This window comes from Haliaeetus albicilla, chromosome 20 (assembly GCF_947461875.1).
Source record: "Haliaeetus albicilla chromosome 20, bHalAlb1.1, whole genome shotgun sequence".
Lineage (NCBI taxonomy): Eukaryota > Metazoa > Chordata > Aves > Accipitriformes > Accipitridae > Haliaeetus > Haliaeetus albicilla.
The window spans coordinates 3,699,092-3,716,754 of NC_091502.1; the positions used below are offsets into that span (position 1 = coordinate 3,699,092).

General features: G+C 39.4%; 1 protein-coding gene across 8 annotated transcripts in view; it reads right to left on the bottom strand.

Moving 5' to 3' along the window:
- FRY (FRY microtubule binding protein) overlaps positions 1 to 17,663 on the bottom strand; it is a 253,298-nt gene that overhangs the window by 126,266 nt on the left and 109,369 nt on the right. For all 8 annotated transcript variants that reach the window (XM_069808041.1, XM_069808038.1, XM_069808037.1 and 5 more), the window contains one exon: positions 1,208 to 1,261. In XM_069808041.1, the coding sequence (XP_069664142.1) occupies positions 1,208 to 1,261 (54 nt within the window). The remainder of the gene's footprint in view (positions 1 to 1,207; positions 1,262 to 17,663) is intronic.

Below are 17,663 nucleotides of genomic sequence, written 5' to 3' on the forward strand. Positions count from 1 at the left end.
TCTGTTAAATTCATTTGAGGTTCTGAATTCCTACTCATACCTATCTCCCCTCCCAAAGTTAAGTTAATCAATATGGTACCTGCAGCTTATGGCATTAGCCACAGTTACTTTCAGAGTTGTTGCTGGTGCTGCTGCTTCTGCTTTATCTTTCTGTCCTGTATTTCTGGCACCACTGGCAGCACAGTGGTGCGGGCAGCCATGGAGTTGGCAGCAACGACAACAGCAATAGCAGCTGACGCAGGAATGGTGGAGCAGCAGATTATCCTTCCTCTTTGTTGGGAGAGAGTTTTGTGAGTTTTGGCATCCTTTATGCAACTTAAACTCTTTAGCACCTATCTTTCTTTATTTCAAATAGATTACTTATGTAGGAATTTTTTCTAGATGCATTTTTTTTTTTTTAAGAAAGACTGCTGACAAAAATTTATTCTCTTATACCATCATTAAAAAGTGTGTATATTGTTGTTGGTTTTATTTTTATACTTGTCCCATTTCCCTTACGTAATAAATTTATTAATCTAATGCCAGATATAAATTTAATTTTATTAATTACAATTTTATTGTTTTATTAAATGAAATCTAGTTAATGATATAAATTCTATTTTAGTTTTTAATGATTTTTCCCTGCCAATCATTTTTCTCTAATTATTATTTCCCTTGTCATATACAGACATCTATCCTGACAACTGAATTTATGGTTAATTTTAAATACAGCAGGTTGGCTCAGCCTATGTGAGGTGCAGCATACTCGTAAGTCATGCTGGGTCACAACTACAGAGACAAAATAGACTGATGAGACTGACGGCAATGACAATGATTCTAAAGGCCCTCATATTAACCATAAGAAAAACCCCATAAAAGAAAGATTGGGGACCACGTGCCTGCTTCAAAAACCAGATATTCTGAAAATATACAAAGTTTGCTTTGAAACCTCCATCAGGGCAAACAGCCAGGAAACAATATGTGTGCCTAATACACTGTAAAAAGTAAAAAGTTCTATGGCAAAAAAATATTGAGTTTGAAAACAGTGGAAGAATCCTCCTAATTTAAACCCAAGAATGGTTAGGCAAAGCACTCATCATTCTATGAAAGTACATTGAGAGACACTGCTTTTGCAGTATGCAATGATAGTGCAAGGACACTAAACTGCCTTCCAAGTATTTGTCTTGCAGCCTGAGGAATGGAAATAATATCATTTTAAGTGTCTTACTTGATCAAACTGGGGGTCTTCTCCTCGTTGCAGAGATTTGGTCAGTGGCTTCTCCTAAAAGAAAATATATTAAATATGTATTACTTAAGATGAATACTATGATATATTCTATAAACTCTACTATTATTTTTCTGTTGAGATTTTTACTCATATAATTTGCCTCCTGATTGGTTTCATGCTGGAGATACTGTTTGTTTCATATGCAAAGCTGACCTCTGCATATATATGACCTAATACTGACCGAGGGTCTTTCGTGTCCTTAGTGTCCTTCCAAGAAAGAGAAGGATTAACTGTTTATTACACCCGAGTTCCTTGGTGCTCACACCAATGATAAATTCTTCCAAAATCCTAAAAAGCACCTGGTATTTCCTCTAATACATAAGCAAGGAGCTCTATTTAGCTACATGATGTACCTTCTTGTTATAATACTACCAGGCAATACAAACACGTCCATAGATACAGTGCATCATGCAGTGCATACTGAAAGAAAGGTGATTTTAGAAGAATCAAATACCATAGAGTTCATTTTTAAGGAAGATCATTGTGGAAAAAATGGCTGTATTACTCAAAAAAAAAAAAAAGAAAAAAAAAGAAAAAAGCAAGCATTTTCAGAATGGAAGCAAATTTTCAGGACACATTCTCAAAGTACTGGGAAGGCCAAGGAGAGCTGCCCAACTCAAAGAGTCCCCAAGTGTGAACATCCATTCACCTTTATGGCTTCTTTGCCAAGCAGGCTCAACTACTGAGGCCTGTAGAAGTACATAGTCCAGTATTCTAGATATACGCAACAGTATACAAAACACGAATCTCCTAAACCACAATGAAAATAAACAAGGCATGAAGGCAGATGACAGTCTGAGAAACTTGTCACCATCACAATTCTACACTGAATTGTACTACTGTTGCTGGTGTCTGAAACGTGCCAGCGCCTTATTCTTCTGTAAATCATGCATCTTTCTTCTCCTACAGCTGCAAGATCGGGGCTCTCCCACCAGCTCAGCATGAGATTTTCTGTTCGGCTTTCAGCAAACTATTACACTCATCAGCATCTGTTAATGTATCAGGCAAAATACCGTCACTGCCAGGGTATGTGAGATGCAAAACAAAGAAATCTGTAAAGCTGCTGAGATAATGGAATGGAGAGACTTGAGGCGCTCCAAAGATTTCTATTATTTAATGTTTCTCTCTGGAGAAAACGTTGCCCAGTATCATCTGCTGACTGATTTTGAAATTAATTATGCTGATCCACTTGTAACGCCAGCTGGCAAGGAGGCTGGCTGCAGGGTGACCGCAGTATCCCCTGACTACCTACCAAATAGAAAAATCAACAAAATGTTTTCTACTGAGTCACTGATTTATCCAGGACAGTCATCAATATTTTTCATTGTTATCTCTGATGTCTAAAGTGACTCCTCCAGGTTACAGTAAGGGCACAACAACTATTAATTAGAACTTTATGACAGAATATTGGTAATGAACAGACACAGTAAAACCTTGCAGCTCAGAAGCAGACACCACCCCACCCACAGTTCTCCTCCTCGATCAGTAACTTGGTGCTACCCTACCCAGTTGTGTCTCATGGGAGGACAATACTTCTTTTGTCTGTTGCAGCACACTGAAAAGGACAGCAGATCATCTTTCAAAAGTAGTGTTCAACTTATTTGAAAGGAAAAAGATTGTTAAGTTTTCATGGGTCCTGGACAAACCAATGTACTAGTGCGGTTTAGAAAAAAAACCAACACACAATTTTTTTTTTAAATTAAATTTCTGATTCTGTTACAGAAGACTTGTGTTACCACAGAGAAGTTTCTTAAGGTCTGTTTCAATAAAAAGGGCTTCGGCATGCAGAAGCTTTGTGTTCCTGTGCCCGACACTGCAATGCTTGGCTTTCAGAGTAGTATCTACAATCCTGCAGAAATGCACGCGGTGTTTCAGGCAGAAATGAGGTACGAGATTCCTTGTCACATGCTTATCTGTAAGGTGGACACAATTAAATGAGACAGAACATGCTCGAACCCAGGTTCTGGAACTGCGATCCTGAAAATGTCCTAATCACCTGCCACCTATCTCTGGAAGCACACACGCCTCACAAATACTTCAGTTTCTGACGATGACATTCGCCAGGGGCTGCGCTTCCGAGTTAGTGAAGATCCCTCCATTTGGTCAAGGCATTACGACTCATCTCTTGCCCTCTTACAGGCAACTAGAGCAGGGCTTCCCAAACTGTGGTACATGCACCTAAAGAACCACTCACAGGCCAGGCAACAGACTTGGCTGCAGCAGAAGGCAGCCCTGGGATGGAGACCAGCCAAGGACACCTACCAAAAGCCCAGAAGGGTTCTGCTGCCGTAACTTCTCAGTGTCTCCAGTCTAGGGCTTTAACTGAGGCCTTTTTTCTTCCCTTTCTCCCAGCCTGCACCTACTGCTGCTCCTGCCGCTTCCCCTCTCCTCGCGCTCTCGCCAGGCAGCAGCTGGTGCTGCAGCTGTCTCTGCCTCTTCTCCGTCCCCCTCTTCGGGTTGCTGCTGTTCCTGATTTTTCCTCGACTCTTTCCCAGCACGGTGCTGCCACTGACCCTGCCTGCAGCGACAGCAGCCACGGCTCAGCCCGGCGGGACTCGAGCTGACCCCGCGACGCCGCGTGCTGGGAGCCCGGGTCAGAGCGACTCGCTGTACCCCTGCAGTGAATGGCGATAACCACAGAACATTTTACGGGGGGCTGGGAGATTTGAGAAAACTCAAAGTACCAGTTATTACTATTTACTTTACTACTAATGATGAGTACTGAATAGATGATGAACTGACTAAAGATGGAAGGGCCAGGTACAAGTATGTTTTTTGGTGTCTAAGAGCTCCTAAAATATAAAAGGATGACTGCTTACACGATGGGGGTAACAACTGACAACATGTCAGGAAGACTCTGCTGAGTAAATTCAAAGACACCTCAACTACATGCAGGTGCTTCAAGCGTCCTTTGAAAACAGCGTTTTTTTCTTTATGCAATAGATAATTTCTTCTCATCTACTGTAAACAACTTGCCTATTCTATACCACTTAGTTCTAATATCCTTACAAATCTTACCATTTCGTTTCATGCAGTATTTTCAACATCACTGCCGTGGCAGCTACTATATAAAATATATTTATACTCATGGTAGACATTTTCATTATATAGCAAAGGTTCAGGACCAGCAAAGGCAAGGTTAAAACATATATTAAAGTGAAACTGCCTCCGAGTATTAGATTCCATAGCAATCTATTTACCCTGGAGATACACTTATTTAAAAGTTTTTAAAAAAATCTTAAAAATGTTTTCCAGCCTCAAGGCACTATTTTATTTTTATTTATTTTCTTGCCCACCCAATTCAGAAATGGCAAAGAGGCCCTTTTATATTACGAGTTGACTCTGTTTGAGTCTCTGTAGCTATAATACGTTCTACAGAAATGTCTTCCAAATCTTGGATGAATAGGTAGGCTGAATTTGGAGCCAAAGCCTACAACCACAAAATATGAATAAAGAAAGTTTTGATTAATCTCAAAGAGCCCATAGCTTTCTGGGCTATAAAAAACATCAGAAAATTTCAGAAGAATGGACTCTCAATAATAACATTTCCATTTTTAATCACTAAGTTAAACATCCTTATTTCTTGTTTGAAGTGCTGCCCTCAATTGTATACTCTGTATTTGTTCACACTGGAAACTCCCATGATATGAATTCACATTAGAGATAAGCAGTAAAGATCAGCAAAGACAATTTTGCATTTAATACTTGAAACTATTGTTTTTCAATAAAACTGCCTAAACTTTTTGCATCGCCAATGCTTACAAAACAAAAAGCTCACCTAAGAATTAATTTCCTTCCTCCGCCTCATTGCTGTTGTGAAAACATTCATAGAAAAATAGAGTATGTTGAATATGCAACGGCAGATATATATTTTATCACATTTGCACTCATCAACTAGATACATTATTTATAATTTATCTAAAAAATAATGTATCAGTCAAACCTTCTATTCACATAGGCACACTAAAACATTTCTCCAAAGACTGTTGGCTACTTTTAATGGTTAATACATTAATGCTTTTTCAGGGCTGCTACACAAATATAATTGGGTAAATTTGCACAGGAATAGCTCTTCTTGACCACCTGTCACAGAACTGAGTCTCTGAGGAAACATGAAAACAAAAGGATGTTGTAGTGCTTATTAAGCTTCACTATATCACCATTTTATAAAGCTCTGTAATGCCCCTTAAAGTTATTTCTAACCTCAGCAGCCACTAGGCACATTATTCCTACTGAACTATGATGGGGTACTCTAGTACTACCTGAGATAAACCCCATCTTTTTATAAGAGGATGGAGGTTGAAAGGATATTTTGATACAAATCGTAACTTTTGCACTGCATGCTAGAAAGCAGCCACACATACTCTACTGAGTAGTCTGCTGGGATGGAAGAGTTACCAAAAAGAAACAGCAGAAGAATGGACCTTATCACATAAAATGGAGTAGACATAGACCGCATTCAACTACTACAGCTACAATATATATATAAAATGCATGTAAGTGCAATCTTAAGAGAACCAAAAAATCCCCAAGTGTAACTCTTTCCTGCTTATGCTGTATCATCACATAAGCCCCCCCCCCCCCGCCAATTGAACATCTTTGTCTTACATTCTTTTCACCAGTAAAGGAAAGTGGTGTTTTGTGGGAAGAGGTCTGCTCCAAAAACAACCGGGCCAAACATGCTAAATTTTTAATTTTGCCATTGGTTATTTTGTCCATACAAGGATCGGAAAACATGTCACTGTCAATCTTGTGCTCACCTGGTGTGTGAACCATTTTCTGTATCACCTAGGAGAAAATGCCACGATGCCAATTTGCTTCTGAAGGCTGGGCATGGGAAACTTTATCCCCCAGCGGAGCACCCACCCTTCAGATGCAGCTGACCTCCAGCCAGTTGCCTCTGAAAGGGAGTTGGTCTGTCTGGTCCCTGCCTCTATTTCGGCTGTGTGCTTCTACCGCCTCCCTCCCAGAATGGATCTATGCTGATCCTGCAATGAGCAGGTTCATGCAGCTGAACTTGCAAGTATTTACTTCTGTTTTGCCCTCTCGAAAATGGATAGAACAGTCTAAGGTCCCATAAAAAAGCTCTTGTACTGAAAATAGTTCTGAACTTCTTGGGAAATAATTTTCATCTCTTATTTACCTTTCTACGATTTGAGAATTCCCCTCACCACCCCAGGAAGCCTAGTTAATTTATACCTAAGCAATTAAGAGAGCCAAGCTTTCTGACTCAAAAGCACAATCTGTTTACTCTGATAGTCTCCCAAATGTCTCCCACCTGGAACTTCTATGAAACAGGTAATTAGTGTCCTGTTTTCACAACTGTTCTTTGCAAGTCAGCAGGTCCTCATGCATAAAAATATAAATTGCCTGTTCAGTGGATGACAACAGAATCTTTGATTTCTCTTGTTGCTCTGCTCAGCACCAATTAGCTGCTAGATACCTCTTTTAAGAGACTGTGTCAGTGACCATGGTACGCAGACAGTAAAATAAACAGAAAAGGGGATTTCCTTTATCAACCTTTGAAATTCTAAGCATACACCAAAAGGAAATTCTAAAGGCAAACATAATAAAAAAGATATGGCAATATAGCTTTAACACCACAACTCTGTGTAAGACAGAACTAGACTCCAAAAATGTTAACAAAAAATCTGATTAACTTCATGTAACTTTTGAAAATTAAGTAAAAAAGCAATGTTAATTGTACATGGTATTTCATATGGAGGAAAAAAAAAAGCATATTTCAAGTGGCTATGAAATATATGTAAAAATATTCTACATCTCCCATAAATTTTTAATTTAGCAAGCTCAAGTCAAAAACCTACTTGCCATTACAGTTCTTGCATAAAAACAATGAAAGGTGCATGTTTAGAAGACAGGCTCAGTACTACTCAGTCTATTCTTTCTTCATGCAATTGTTCTTTTCTTTGTAACAGCTCTTCTGTTTTGTTCATGTGGAAAAGGATGTGCCCAGTGCTGCTGTACTGATGAATACAAAACTGTGTAACAAAACATCAGTTCAGCTTCAAATACAGGTTTTCACACTGACTCTCGCCTCTTTGGCATCCACATCATGTACTGTTCTGCCTCAGTGATAGCTTATGTCATCACATCAGGTATTACAGGCTAATTTTTGCCTGATTATCACATTCTCTGAAAAAGGCATCTTTTACCTATGCTTTCTAGTAACAAAACTAAAATGTGGACACTCAGAAAATTTGGTCATGAGAATGTTTAATCTGGAGTAACTGATGTATCAGAAAAAATGGCCAAACAAGCCCAAGAAACAGCAAATTAATTTTCAGTACTAATACTAAAGAGGAGTAAATTCCAAACAGACTGAAGAGAGAAGCAAACCCACTGAATTAGAAATTGCTTTCCAAGCTATTAGATGCACAGTGCAAAAATTAGCACTGCAACTCTCCCAAAATAACATGGAACTTAAGAAAAAACCTCACAAAAAACAAATATGAAAGTTTTCTTTCTTTGACTTACCTTGAGCAAACAACTCAAGAACTCTGACATTCTTACTTGATCAGTAAAAACATTCCCAGACATGCCCTCAACTTGGTGTTGATAATAAATGGTCACAAACTTCAAACAAAGGTTAAGTGCTGTTACAGATATATGGGTAGCTGCAAAAAAAAACCCAAACAGAAAACCTACCACTCTCAGCATTTGTACCTTCTCTAATATTTTTCTACTGCAAAGTGAGGTGCTGTCTAGTAAGTAGGAAGTAAAACAATTCCTTTTAGTAAAGTATTTTAAGCCCAAATAAGCTGATGGCTACCAGTGGACCAGCTGCAAAATAAATATTTTAAATACATGCTTTTGTAAAATCTGGAAAGTTGAAAAGAGTACTCAGGATGACTTTACCGAAATTTGAGCTAGACTCTAGCACAAGCAAGAAAGGAAATTCTATTGGCTGTTTATTTTCAGAGTTTTGTGTTAACAGGAATGCCTTTTTAAAATTGTAACTTAATGAACACACCAAAATCCTGTTTGAATGCATGCAAGTTTTAAGGTCTGTGCTAGTATCATAATACTTTCCTTGGTTTTCCCTGATTTTAATTACCCCAGTACAACAGTGTACAGAAGAAGAGGTGAATTTTACAACCTATAAGTTTGATAAATTTAAAAAGGGCATCTAGAAACTAAGTGTGGACACTTACAGTTGACACCATAATTCCTTCATAGACATGTGTTAGTAGACTGACTGATTCTGACTTTAAAAATTCCATTGTAAGAAGATAAAATTTTGTTAATTGGAACCTAATTTGCTGGGGCAGAGAATATATTAAGTTTTTAGTGACATCCTTACTTATGATGAAAATTCACAAAGGACCATGATGTACAGCTTGGGGAAGGCCTATAAAGTTAATATAATGGATTAACTAAGACAGTGCTAATTGAATTTCAGGTACAGGATTGAGTTTATTAGTAGTCCCAAGTCCAGTATTAATGAAATGAGAAAGGCCTGTTATAGGAAGCAGCAGTAATAAACTGTTGTGGAGTTGGAACACAACATGGCTATTACATTGCAAAGCCTGACTGCAGCAAGACACAAAAAAAAGAGGATTTTTTTGCTTATATGATGCATTTTCTTCAAGGTGAGCAAGATATATAGGATTTACTTCTCAAAAACTATTGAAGTAAATACAGATTTCTTCTTCTGTTGTTTGTGCTGAGATCCATTACAACGCATTTTCATAAAAATGCTTCTCCATAATAGGAACAAGAACATGCTCAAAATACAGACACCCAGAGCAAGCTATACTCCATAAAAACACTATTTCTACCTTACTCTCAACATGAAGCCAGGAAGAAGGCTTTCTGGAGTCATACTCTAATAATTAATGATACTTTGTATAAGGCTTCAGTCAAGAGTAGTGTCATGAGATGCAGTATGAGAGTCCAAGATCTTTCATCTAAGAGCCTGTGCAACTGGAATAAACATGATGCTCTGAAAAAGCATTTGATACAGTGATTTGTATGTAACTTATTTTTAGCGTTCTAAGAACAACAGACTATGGAGATCTGGACTTTCGCATCCATGTTAAGACCTTTGCGTGAAACTGCTATGCCAAGCCCTGTTTCAGCTGTTTACCAAGGTGGTTCAGCTAGACACTCTTCATCAGCCAATATATGTATTTAAAAAAAACAACAAACAAATTCAGAGGTATGCATATAATAATCCCTTCTATGAAGAGAAGGATTTTGTGACAGCAGACTTCTGTGAAATAGAAACACTGAAAGATCCAGTGGTAAATTAGACTGAAGAGACAAAGTCACTACAGTCAAGCGTGTAACTTGAACAGCACTGTTCCCTCCTTTCTATCTCTGACGTTCCTCCTGAGAGCTGGCGAAGAGGCTCAGAGGATGCTCTTCCCTGACCTTGGTGTACCCTGCTCGTTTGGTTACAGCTTTCTTCCTAAACAGAGAAGTTAACTGACACTTCGACCCTATATGCAAAGAGTTTTACACCAACTGATTTATGATGAGCAAAGTTGTTTCTTCTGTGCAAGAAGGACATGGGAGACAAATGCAGGAAGCTTTTTTTCTTGCAGAGAACGAGGGATGCGCAGCTTCCCTCTTGAGCTCACCACGTTCTCCGAGTTATTGCGAGAGCACTGTCCTTGCCTTCAGGCGAACTCCTGCCCACGGTGAGAGCAATGCTATGAGGATTTAGGGGACCTCCGTCTTCCAAGCAGTGGATGAGGTCCCTTCTTTTAGGATATTTACATGGAACTGGTAAAATGCTATAAAACCAGGAAGGTCGGGAAGGGTGGGCAGGTTTCCCACATTTGCAACCCTTGGGAATGAAAATACAGGATTAGCACCAGACCTCTGATAAAAGGTACAGCAGAGTAAAATGCAGAACGCCTGTCTGGATGCAGACATCCAGAATACCCATGACCAGGCAGGACAGATATCCTACCAGCTACCCAGTACTGAGGCATGGCTGTACGAGAGGGAGACACTTGCAGTTGTTTCTGATATGGAACTGCCCGTGATCCCACGCTTTCCCCGATATCTTAATCTCCATGGAAAGCTCTAAGCAGGACGTGCTTCGGTTACGGCGGGCGAGCTGCTGAAGCACTTACGTGGCTTTGCTGGTGTCAGGACTCGGCAGGGCTGGCCGCAGCGGCTGAGGGTCCCCGTAAGACAGCAGGCATCTCTGTGGGGTGGGCCAAGACCTGGCAGGGCTCTGGGGAGCTGGAGACCAGTCCTGCTGTGGTGTTGGGGTGGCAGGGACTAACTGCCCTGGGGGCTGTGGGCAGGGGTGGGCAAGGCTCTGCCGAGGCCATTAAAGCTTATTAGTGCCCTCAGGGCCCTGACCGCTGGTTACCCATTCAGAGTAATGATGTGACCTAATTTCATCAAAGCTGTAGGAAGGCCTTATCAGCTGATTTGAATAAATTTAGAGTTGTAATTGCAGGGTTGCTCCAGGCACAGCTGAGAGCTCTGCAAACAGGAACCATATTTCTCTTAAGCTTAAAATAGCCGGAGGGGGTAATAAACAACAGATACCGACCTCGGTAATGGTCTGATGTGCCGCAGCCACTGCTGCTCTAACGTCAGGTAGCTACTTACTGTCATCAGCTATGCATCTGTTTTCATAGAACAGATCAATAGATGAGGAAAGGCATATTTTGTAAGTGAACTTGAGAAATTCTGATGATGGTCAGTAGTTTTCTTTAAAATTCCTTTATTTTGGGCTTTCTTGGCTATGTGTTTATCTCAAAGGTTATAACTGTAGCATAACAGACATGTCGCCAGGTGACTTGATCTGAAGCCTTTTCCTCCCCATTACTGGTACCGATCTGACAGATTTCGAGGAGGATACCAGGATGCCCTTCCAGAGCTAACGTTAGCCTTCACTGCTCTTTTGCTGCAAGTACGACGGCCATAAAAGCCTTAGCTTCCACCTGTACTGCATGCCCAGCCAAGGAAACAAGACCTTATTGGGTGGATTTCCAAATTGGGAAGGTAGCTACGTGAAGTATTTAAGTTTTTCTCATATTTGTCATGCCACCAGATATGCAGAGTCAAATATGGCATAACTCAAGCTGTCTGATGTGTAAATGTTGTCATAGTTTAACCCCAGCCAGCAATTAAGTACCACGTAGCTGCTCACTCACTTCCCCCTCACCTGGTGCGTTGGGGGAGAGAATCAGAGGGAAAAAGGTAAAACTCGTGGGTTGAGATAAGAACATTTAAATAGAACAGAAAGGAAGAAACTAATAATGATAATAATAACAATAATAAAATGACAGTAATAATAAAAGGATTGGAATATACAAAACAACCGATGCACAATGCAATTGCTCACCACTCACTGACCGATGTCCAGTTAGTTCCCTAGCAGCGATCTGCCCCCCCCCAGGCCAACTCCCCCAGTTTATATACTGGACTTGACGTCACATGGTATGGAATACCCCTTTGGCCAGTTTGGGTCAGCTGTCCTGGCTGTGTCCCCTCCCAGCTTCTTGTGCCCCTCCAGCCTTCTTGCTGGCTGCACATGAGAAGCTGAAAAATCCTTGACTTTAGACTAAACACTACTTAGCAACAACTGAAAACATCAGTGTGTTATCAACATTCTTCTCATACCGAATCCAAAACATAACACTATACCAGCTACTAGAAAGAAAACTAACTCTACCCCAGCTGAAACCAGGGCAACTGTACCATGCCAGACTCAGGCCCAGAAAAGAGCACATAAATTTAAATTTTAGAACAGAGCAATCCTGATGAAACACTACCTCACTGACTTCAAACATGACTCTGAAAGCATGCAAAGAATGAAGCTGTTGCAAAAATATGGAAAGATATCTCTTTAATTAATTGCTACTTATCTGGCAAGAATGCTACCAAAGCATACACTTCATTTTCTTTCTGTCCTTCATGATGACAGACCAGTGATAAGACTTGCCTGAGATGACTGTAGTATGACTTTCATTTTCTGGATAGTGGTAATAACCAATATCCTTAAATGACACAAAAATGTGATTAGGGACACGTGGTAGGTTCTCTGCTGTATTTGCAGGCGTCCGCCAACACGTGACATAGTGTGACAGCCTCGGTGACCTTGGATTGAATCTACCTTCCAACATTAAATCCTCTTAGCGATTTGAACCATCATATGCGCCATTGACTATCCTCCAACTATATCCATGCAGTAGTGAGGCTCAGGGACAGTGGAGAGTTTTGCTACCAGAATGAGATCTGAAGCCTCAAACAGCATTCTGCCCACACGCCCAGCTCTGCAAACCGAGATCACTAAGAAAGCTCCTGTTGACATTGCCTGGCTCTGAAATATATGAGTGTTTCTATGGACCTGTTTGTAGCTGCAAATGTCTGTGCCAATGGCTATGAAAAATGTGTCCTTTTCCTTCCCTGCTTGCTAAAATGGCATGAACTTTTCCCCTCAATCTCATATGGAAGCTGAATTTCTGACCCACGCTGCATCTTGTCTCTATCCTCCTGTGCTCGCCATCATTATTTCTGAAACCCTACATTGGTCTCTAACTCTTTTTCCAACTGTGTCTTTCACACTCTTTCCCTCAACTCCTGGTTTCAATCCTCCGATATGTCCCCCTGAACTACACAGGAGATATCTCATCCTTGGCCACTGCTTCAATCACACAAACCTTTCTAGGTCTTTGAGGAAGATAACTATCCTGAGGTTCAAGATTAGCCACCCGGGAAGGACTACTGCTCTACACTGTTCAGTGCTTGGCTTCTGCTACAGGTTTCAGCCTGAGATATATGTACTGAGATAACTAGAGGGGGATGTTATTTCTGAGGCCATGAGTGGAAGGGCAAGTGAAGGCTCTTTACCCCATCAGAATTGTCTTTGCTATATTTGATGCTCTCCATCTTCAGTACAGAAGCTTGATTGTTTGATTGTACATTTTTCTGCCTTCACATTCTTTGGGTACATGAGTAGAGCTTGCTTATTTCATGGACGATATCTCCCAGGCTTAGCTGCCTCTCTCTGCTGGGGGAAAGAATAAGCTGATCTGGCCCAGCTTGGGCTTCATTATCACTGGCAGAGCTGGGTTTTGTGGACTGGGCTGTACTTGGAGAGCCAGTGAACTTCCAACAGAAGTTGATTAGTGAAGGAGGGAAGAGTGATGACTGAGACCACTGTTCTGCGTTAATAACTGATTTCTTGAAACAGAGAAGTTAGCTGCTGGAAAGTCTGAGTAAAAAGAAACAGAACCAAGGGGACAATCCACACAGAAATCAACTAAGTCCTTAGATATGGCTAGGAGTTGAATAAAATAATGAGACCAACTGTTAGTCTAAAAAACGGACCTGGGATCCAGTCAATGACCTGCAGGAAAGAAACTCCGCTGAGCTGCTGTTTGCTGGGAGCACTAGGAGATGGGCGTTCTCCTGAGCAGAATGACTGTCCTCGGTCCTGCGGACTGTCCTATGACTGACAGACAGAGATCTGCCCATTCAACAAGCCACTGAATGCATCCACTGTAACCCATCTGTAGGGCTCCATATAATAAGAGGATAGTATATTCAGGTTACATAGCAAGTAGTTAAAGATGGTGTGGGGATGGTTTAACTTTCCTATGAACAGGTGAGAGGACAGTCCTCAGCACGGTATAATAAAGTGAGGTAGAATTTCATAAAGAAGCATCTTAAGTACTTCAGAGACAATTACAGAAAGAATGGGTAATTATTCGAAATGTCCTACACATTATTTGTGACAATTGGATCTAAAAGAACTAATCTACTAATATTTATTTATATCATTTAAATACTAAATAAAGAGTACAGTAGAAATAAAGAGTTATAATACGTTAGATACAGAGTTATGATATTATGAACTATGAGCTCCTTAGGGTTGGGATGGACTGCCCACATGCTTTACAGAATTTTGCCTACCACAAACACTACTGGAATAAAAGAATTATATTAATGATGAGTGACATAATCATTGAGTCATGTAGAGGTGGACAGGGACAGATGACAATGGGAATCTGGCATGTGTGTAGCATTTATAGAGGAAGGTCCTAGGGAGGATACTTTTTGTATGGGAAAAAAGAACAGCATTTTCAATATATACTTGCATAAAGTTATTCAGATAAAGCTGTCTTCTTTTCAATTTATCTGGGCATATACATACTGAGGGGATAGTTAGAACAGAGCAAGGCGGTATGCCTTTCCTCTTTTCCATGAAATTAGTTGTTTCTTACAGTAACTCCTGTCTGTGCACTGTCAATAAACAGGGATCCAAAGTCCCTGTGTATGCCAAACTATTCATGTGGAGGTTCAAATATAAAAAATGTCCAATGCTAATGTGTCTCATTATAGATGACAACAAAGGAGTCATTCCTCATGTGATGCAGCTGAATTTTATTCCATGTAAAACAGAAAATTCTACATTACAACTGTGGAATAAAACTGCTTGGTATTATTATAGCCTACATAAATCTTTCTAGTTACCACAGCCCAGTCCTCAGAAACCAAAAAACCTTCTACTTCCTTTTCTTCCAAGTCTGTCCTTAGGATATTTCTTCTCTTGCCTAGAGAAAGTGAAGTCTAGATTAAAGCTAGTCGGACAGCAGTGCAACTATACATGTTGGTTGGTCGGTCTTTGCAAAAATAAACTTGCATTATTCTTGCCCTTTCGATCTTCCTAACCACCTGCTTCGCTGTTATCACCAGCCCTGTTTTGAAATAGGTCTATATTTTAATGTCTTTGAGCTTCTAATGAAATGGAAGTAATAAATACACAAGTATCAGCCACATCACTGCTTTCAGTTTTTTTCCAATAGCGAGATATAACCTACCTAATAAAAGGAGAAAGTTATAGGCAGACTACATGAATATGCTTATAGTCCTAATCCTATAATGAGTAAATTCTGTTCTTGAGTTCAGTATTCAGCACAGTAAAAGAAGATGCTTGCAGGAGAAAAGCATAATGAAAGTTTACCAACAGCTAAATTAACCATTAACCACTGTCAACGCCTGTAGCTCACTATGTTTTATCAATGTCTACAGCTGTGTGTAAGTACTGCTAAAAGCCGTATTTAAAGATTATCCTGATCAGTATGCACAGGATGAATTATTACCCTACGTGATAATCAACAGTCCTAAAAAGGAAACTACTTTCAGGGTTTTTTCCTTACAGTGTTAAGATTCGTAAACGCGTTTTATCATTTGAACTGGCAAAAATATTTCCCTGGCTTCCTCATTCTAGCTTCATTTTAAGGTCGCCGCTGCTTGAAAAAAAATCAGCAGTAATAAAATATCAAATTGTGTTTGCAAGTGAAGCAAGGCAGAGAAGATTTACAATATAAATTGATAAAAATTAAATATGAATGCAATCAGCTGTGAAAAAAGGTCTGCAGGAAAAATTCTTAATATTCACTATAAAGGAGAACAATTATGGACAGAAAAGAAGCAGGAAATTATTAAGGGTTTATCAAGAAGAAATTATTTACATTTCATTTATGTGAATTTAATTTTATAAACTGGAAAATCCCTTTTAATTAATTCTGCCGTCAAATACCTTTAATTTGGATTAATATAACTTGACAATCTGGGTACAGTAGTTTAATCATTAAAAATTAGCCACATAATTGTGAACTTAATGTAATTATTGAAATGTTTGTTAATTTTCAGAGACACTAAAAAGCTGAAAAAATTGACCTGAAATTCCAAATAAAATATTCTTCAGACAAAGTAAAAAAAAAAAACAAAACCCACACCTGGAAACAAAAGGTTTCCATTCTAACTCGTTAAAGACTTAGCAGTGGATTGTCAACATTAGATTCATGCCTATAAAACATATTAACTGGGGAGTGCGTTTTTTATGATGATCACTGCCAGATCCACTAACCAAAATGTCAAATCATACTCGGCTGACAGCCAAGGCAGTAGGAGGAGTAGGTGACATTGCCCTGTGCTTTCTCTGCCACTGGAATCTTGCTATCCCAGCTGAGATTTCATGGGGCTGCAGGAGAGGGGCAGTGCTGTGCCCTTCACTGCTGCCCTAAAAAACAGCAAAAAGTTTTCATGCCTTGCTAGCATCTGCAACTGATGGTGGGACACAAACCTGGTTTTCCACTATAGTTGTCGGAACACTGTGATTCACAGTTGGGCTCTGTGTACATCACAAAAAAAAGAAATGGATATATCAAACAGGCATATGGAACCCAAAGAAACAGAAAAATTCATAAGAACGACAGTAATGATAATCAGAAAGGATAAGGAGGCAAAATGTGTGTATGAAAAGAAATACATAGGTAAAAAATGTATCAGTAAGTCTTTAATTTAATCCCATAGTAACTTCAGAGCTTGAATGTGAGCTAGACTTAGTGATAAAAGAGGAAAAAGCAATTATATTATAAACAGATCATTTTAGCTTCTCTAAAAGATATCTTAAGTATTCATCACTCATTATAAAATTAAACTGTCATATCTTGTAATGACTTAGAGAATTCAAACTAGAAACATCTCAGTGTTAGAGTACTTTGCAAGTTTGATTTTCTTTGAAGTACGTTTGAGTTTAATTAGAACAGAATCTTCAAAGAGCTCACCATTTGACTACCTATTGTGAAAAAAAGGCCAAAGGGTGGCTCTGCACCATCAATTTATAATCTTTGTCTCGCAAATCCCTGGGACTTCCAGGTCACAGCTCTAGTCAGTAGAGTAGAAATGTGGGAACAAAGCTGCCAAACATCCAACAGCTACCCCACAAAAATGGAGACTTAAAATGCTTAGCCATTACTCCAGAATAATTTTTGCCATTTTCCCTTGTCACTTCTTTCAGTACAACCTAATTATTTCAAGATCACTTTGCCTGAATGTCTACAAAATCCTGCTTACACATTTGTCACAGTCACCCTCAAACAGCAGCATGCCATGACTTGTAAGTCCTATTAGTATTAATAAGATGTGAGTATGTCATTGAATTATTGTTAGTGTCTCACAGTTAGACCCCTGTAAGAAATACGTTCTGAAATGTTGATAGGAAGAAGGTGACATTGCAGTCTCTTTTCATATTTTTACATTCTACGTTGAAATTACCAAATAAAATTTTACCGAACAACCTCTGGAATAAGGTAAGATCAACATTCAGATATTAATAGTTTCAAAAAGTGACAAAAATAACAACACACAGCAACTCAAAATCGTCTTAACACAAGGTGAAATGGGAATAAATGAGGGCCATTGGTTCATATCTATTTCTGAAATATTGCATGAAAATGCAGAGGTTAGTGTTTAAGAGTAACAGACGTCCTGTGAGGAAATTATGTTCTCAATGCTGGTCTTGTTGTTGTTTCCCCGATCTTGTCAAGTAATTTTACAACACGTTGTGTCTTAAAATTGTAAAGATGTTCACTGTGCGTCACACGAAGACTGGATG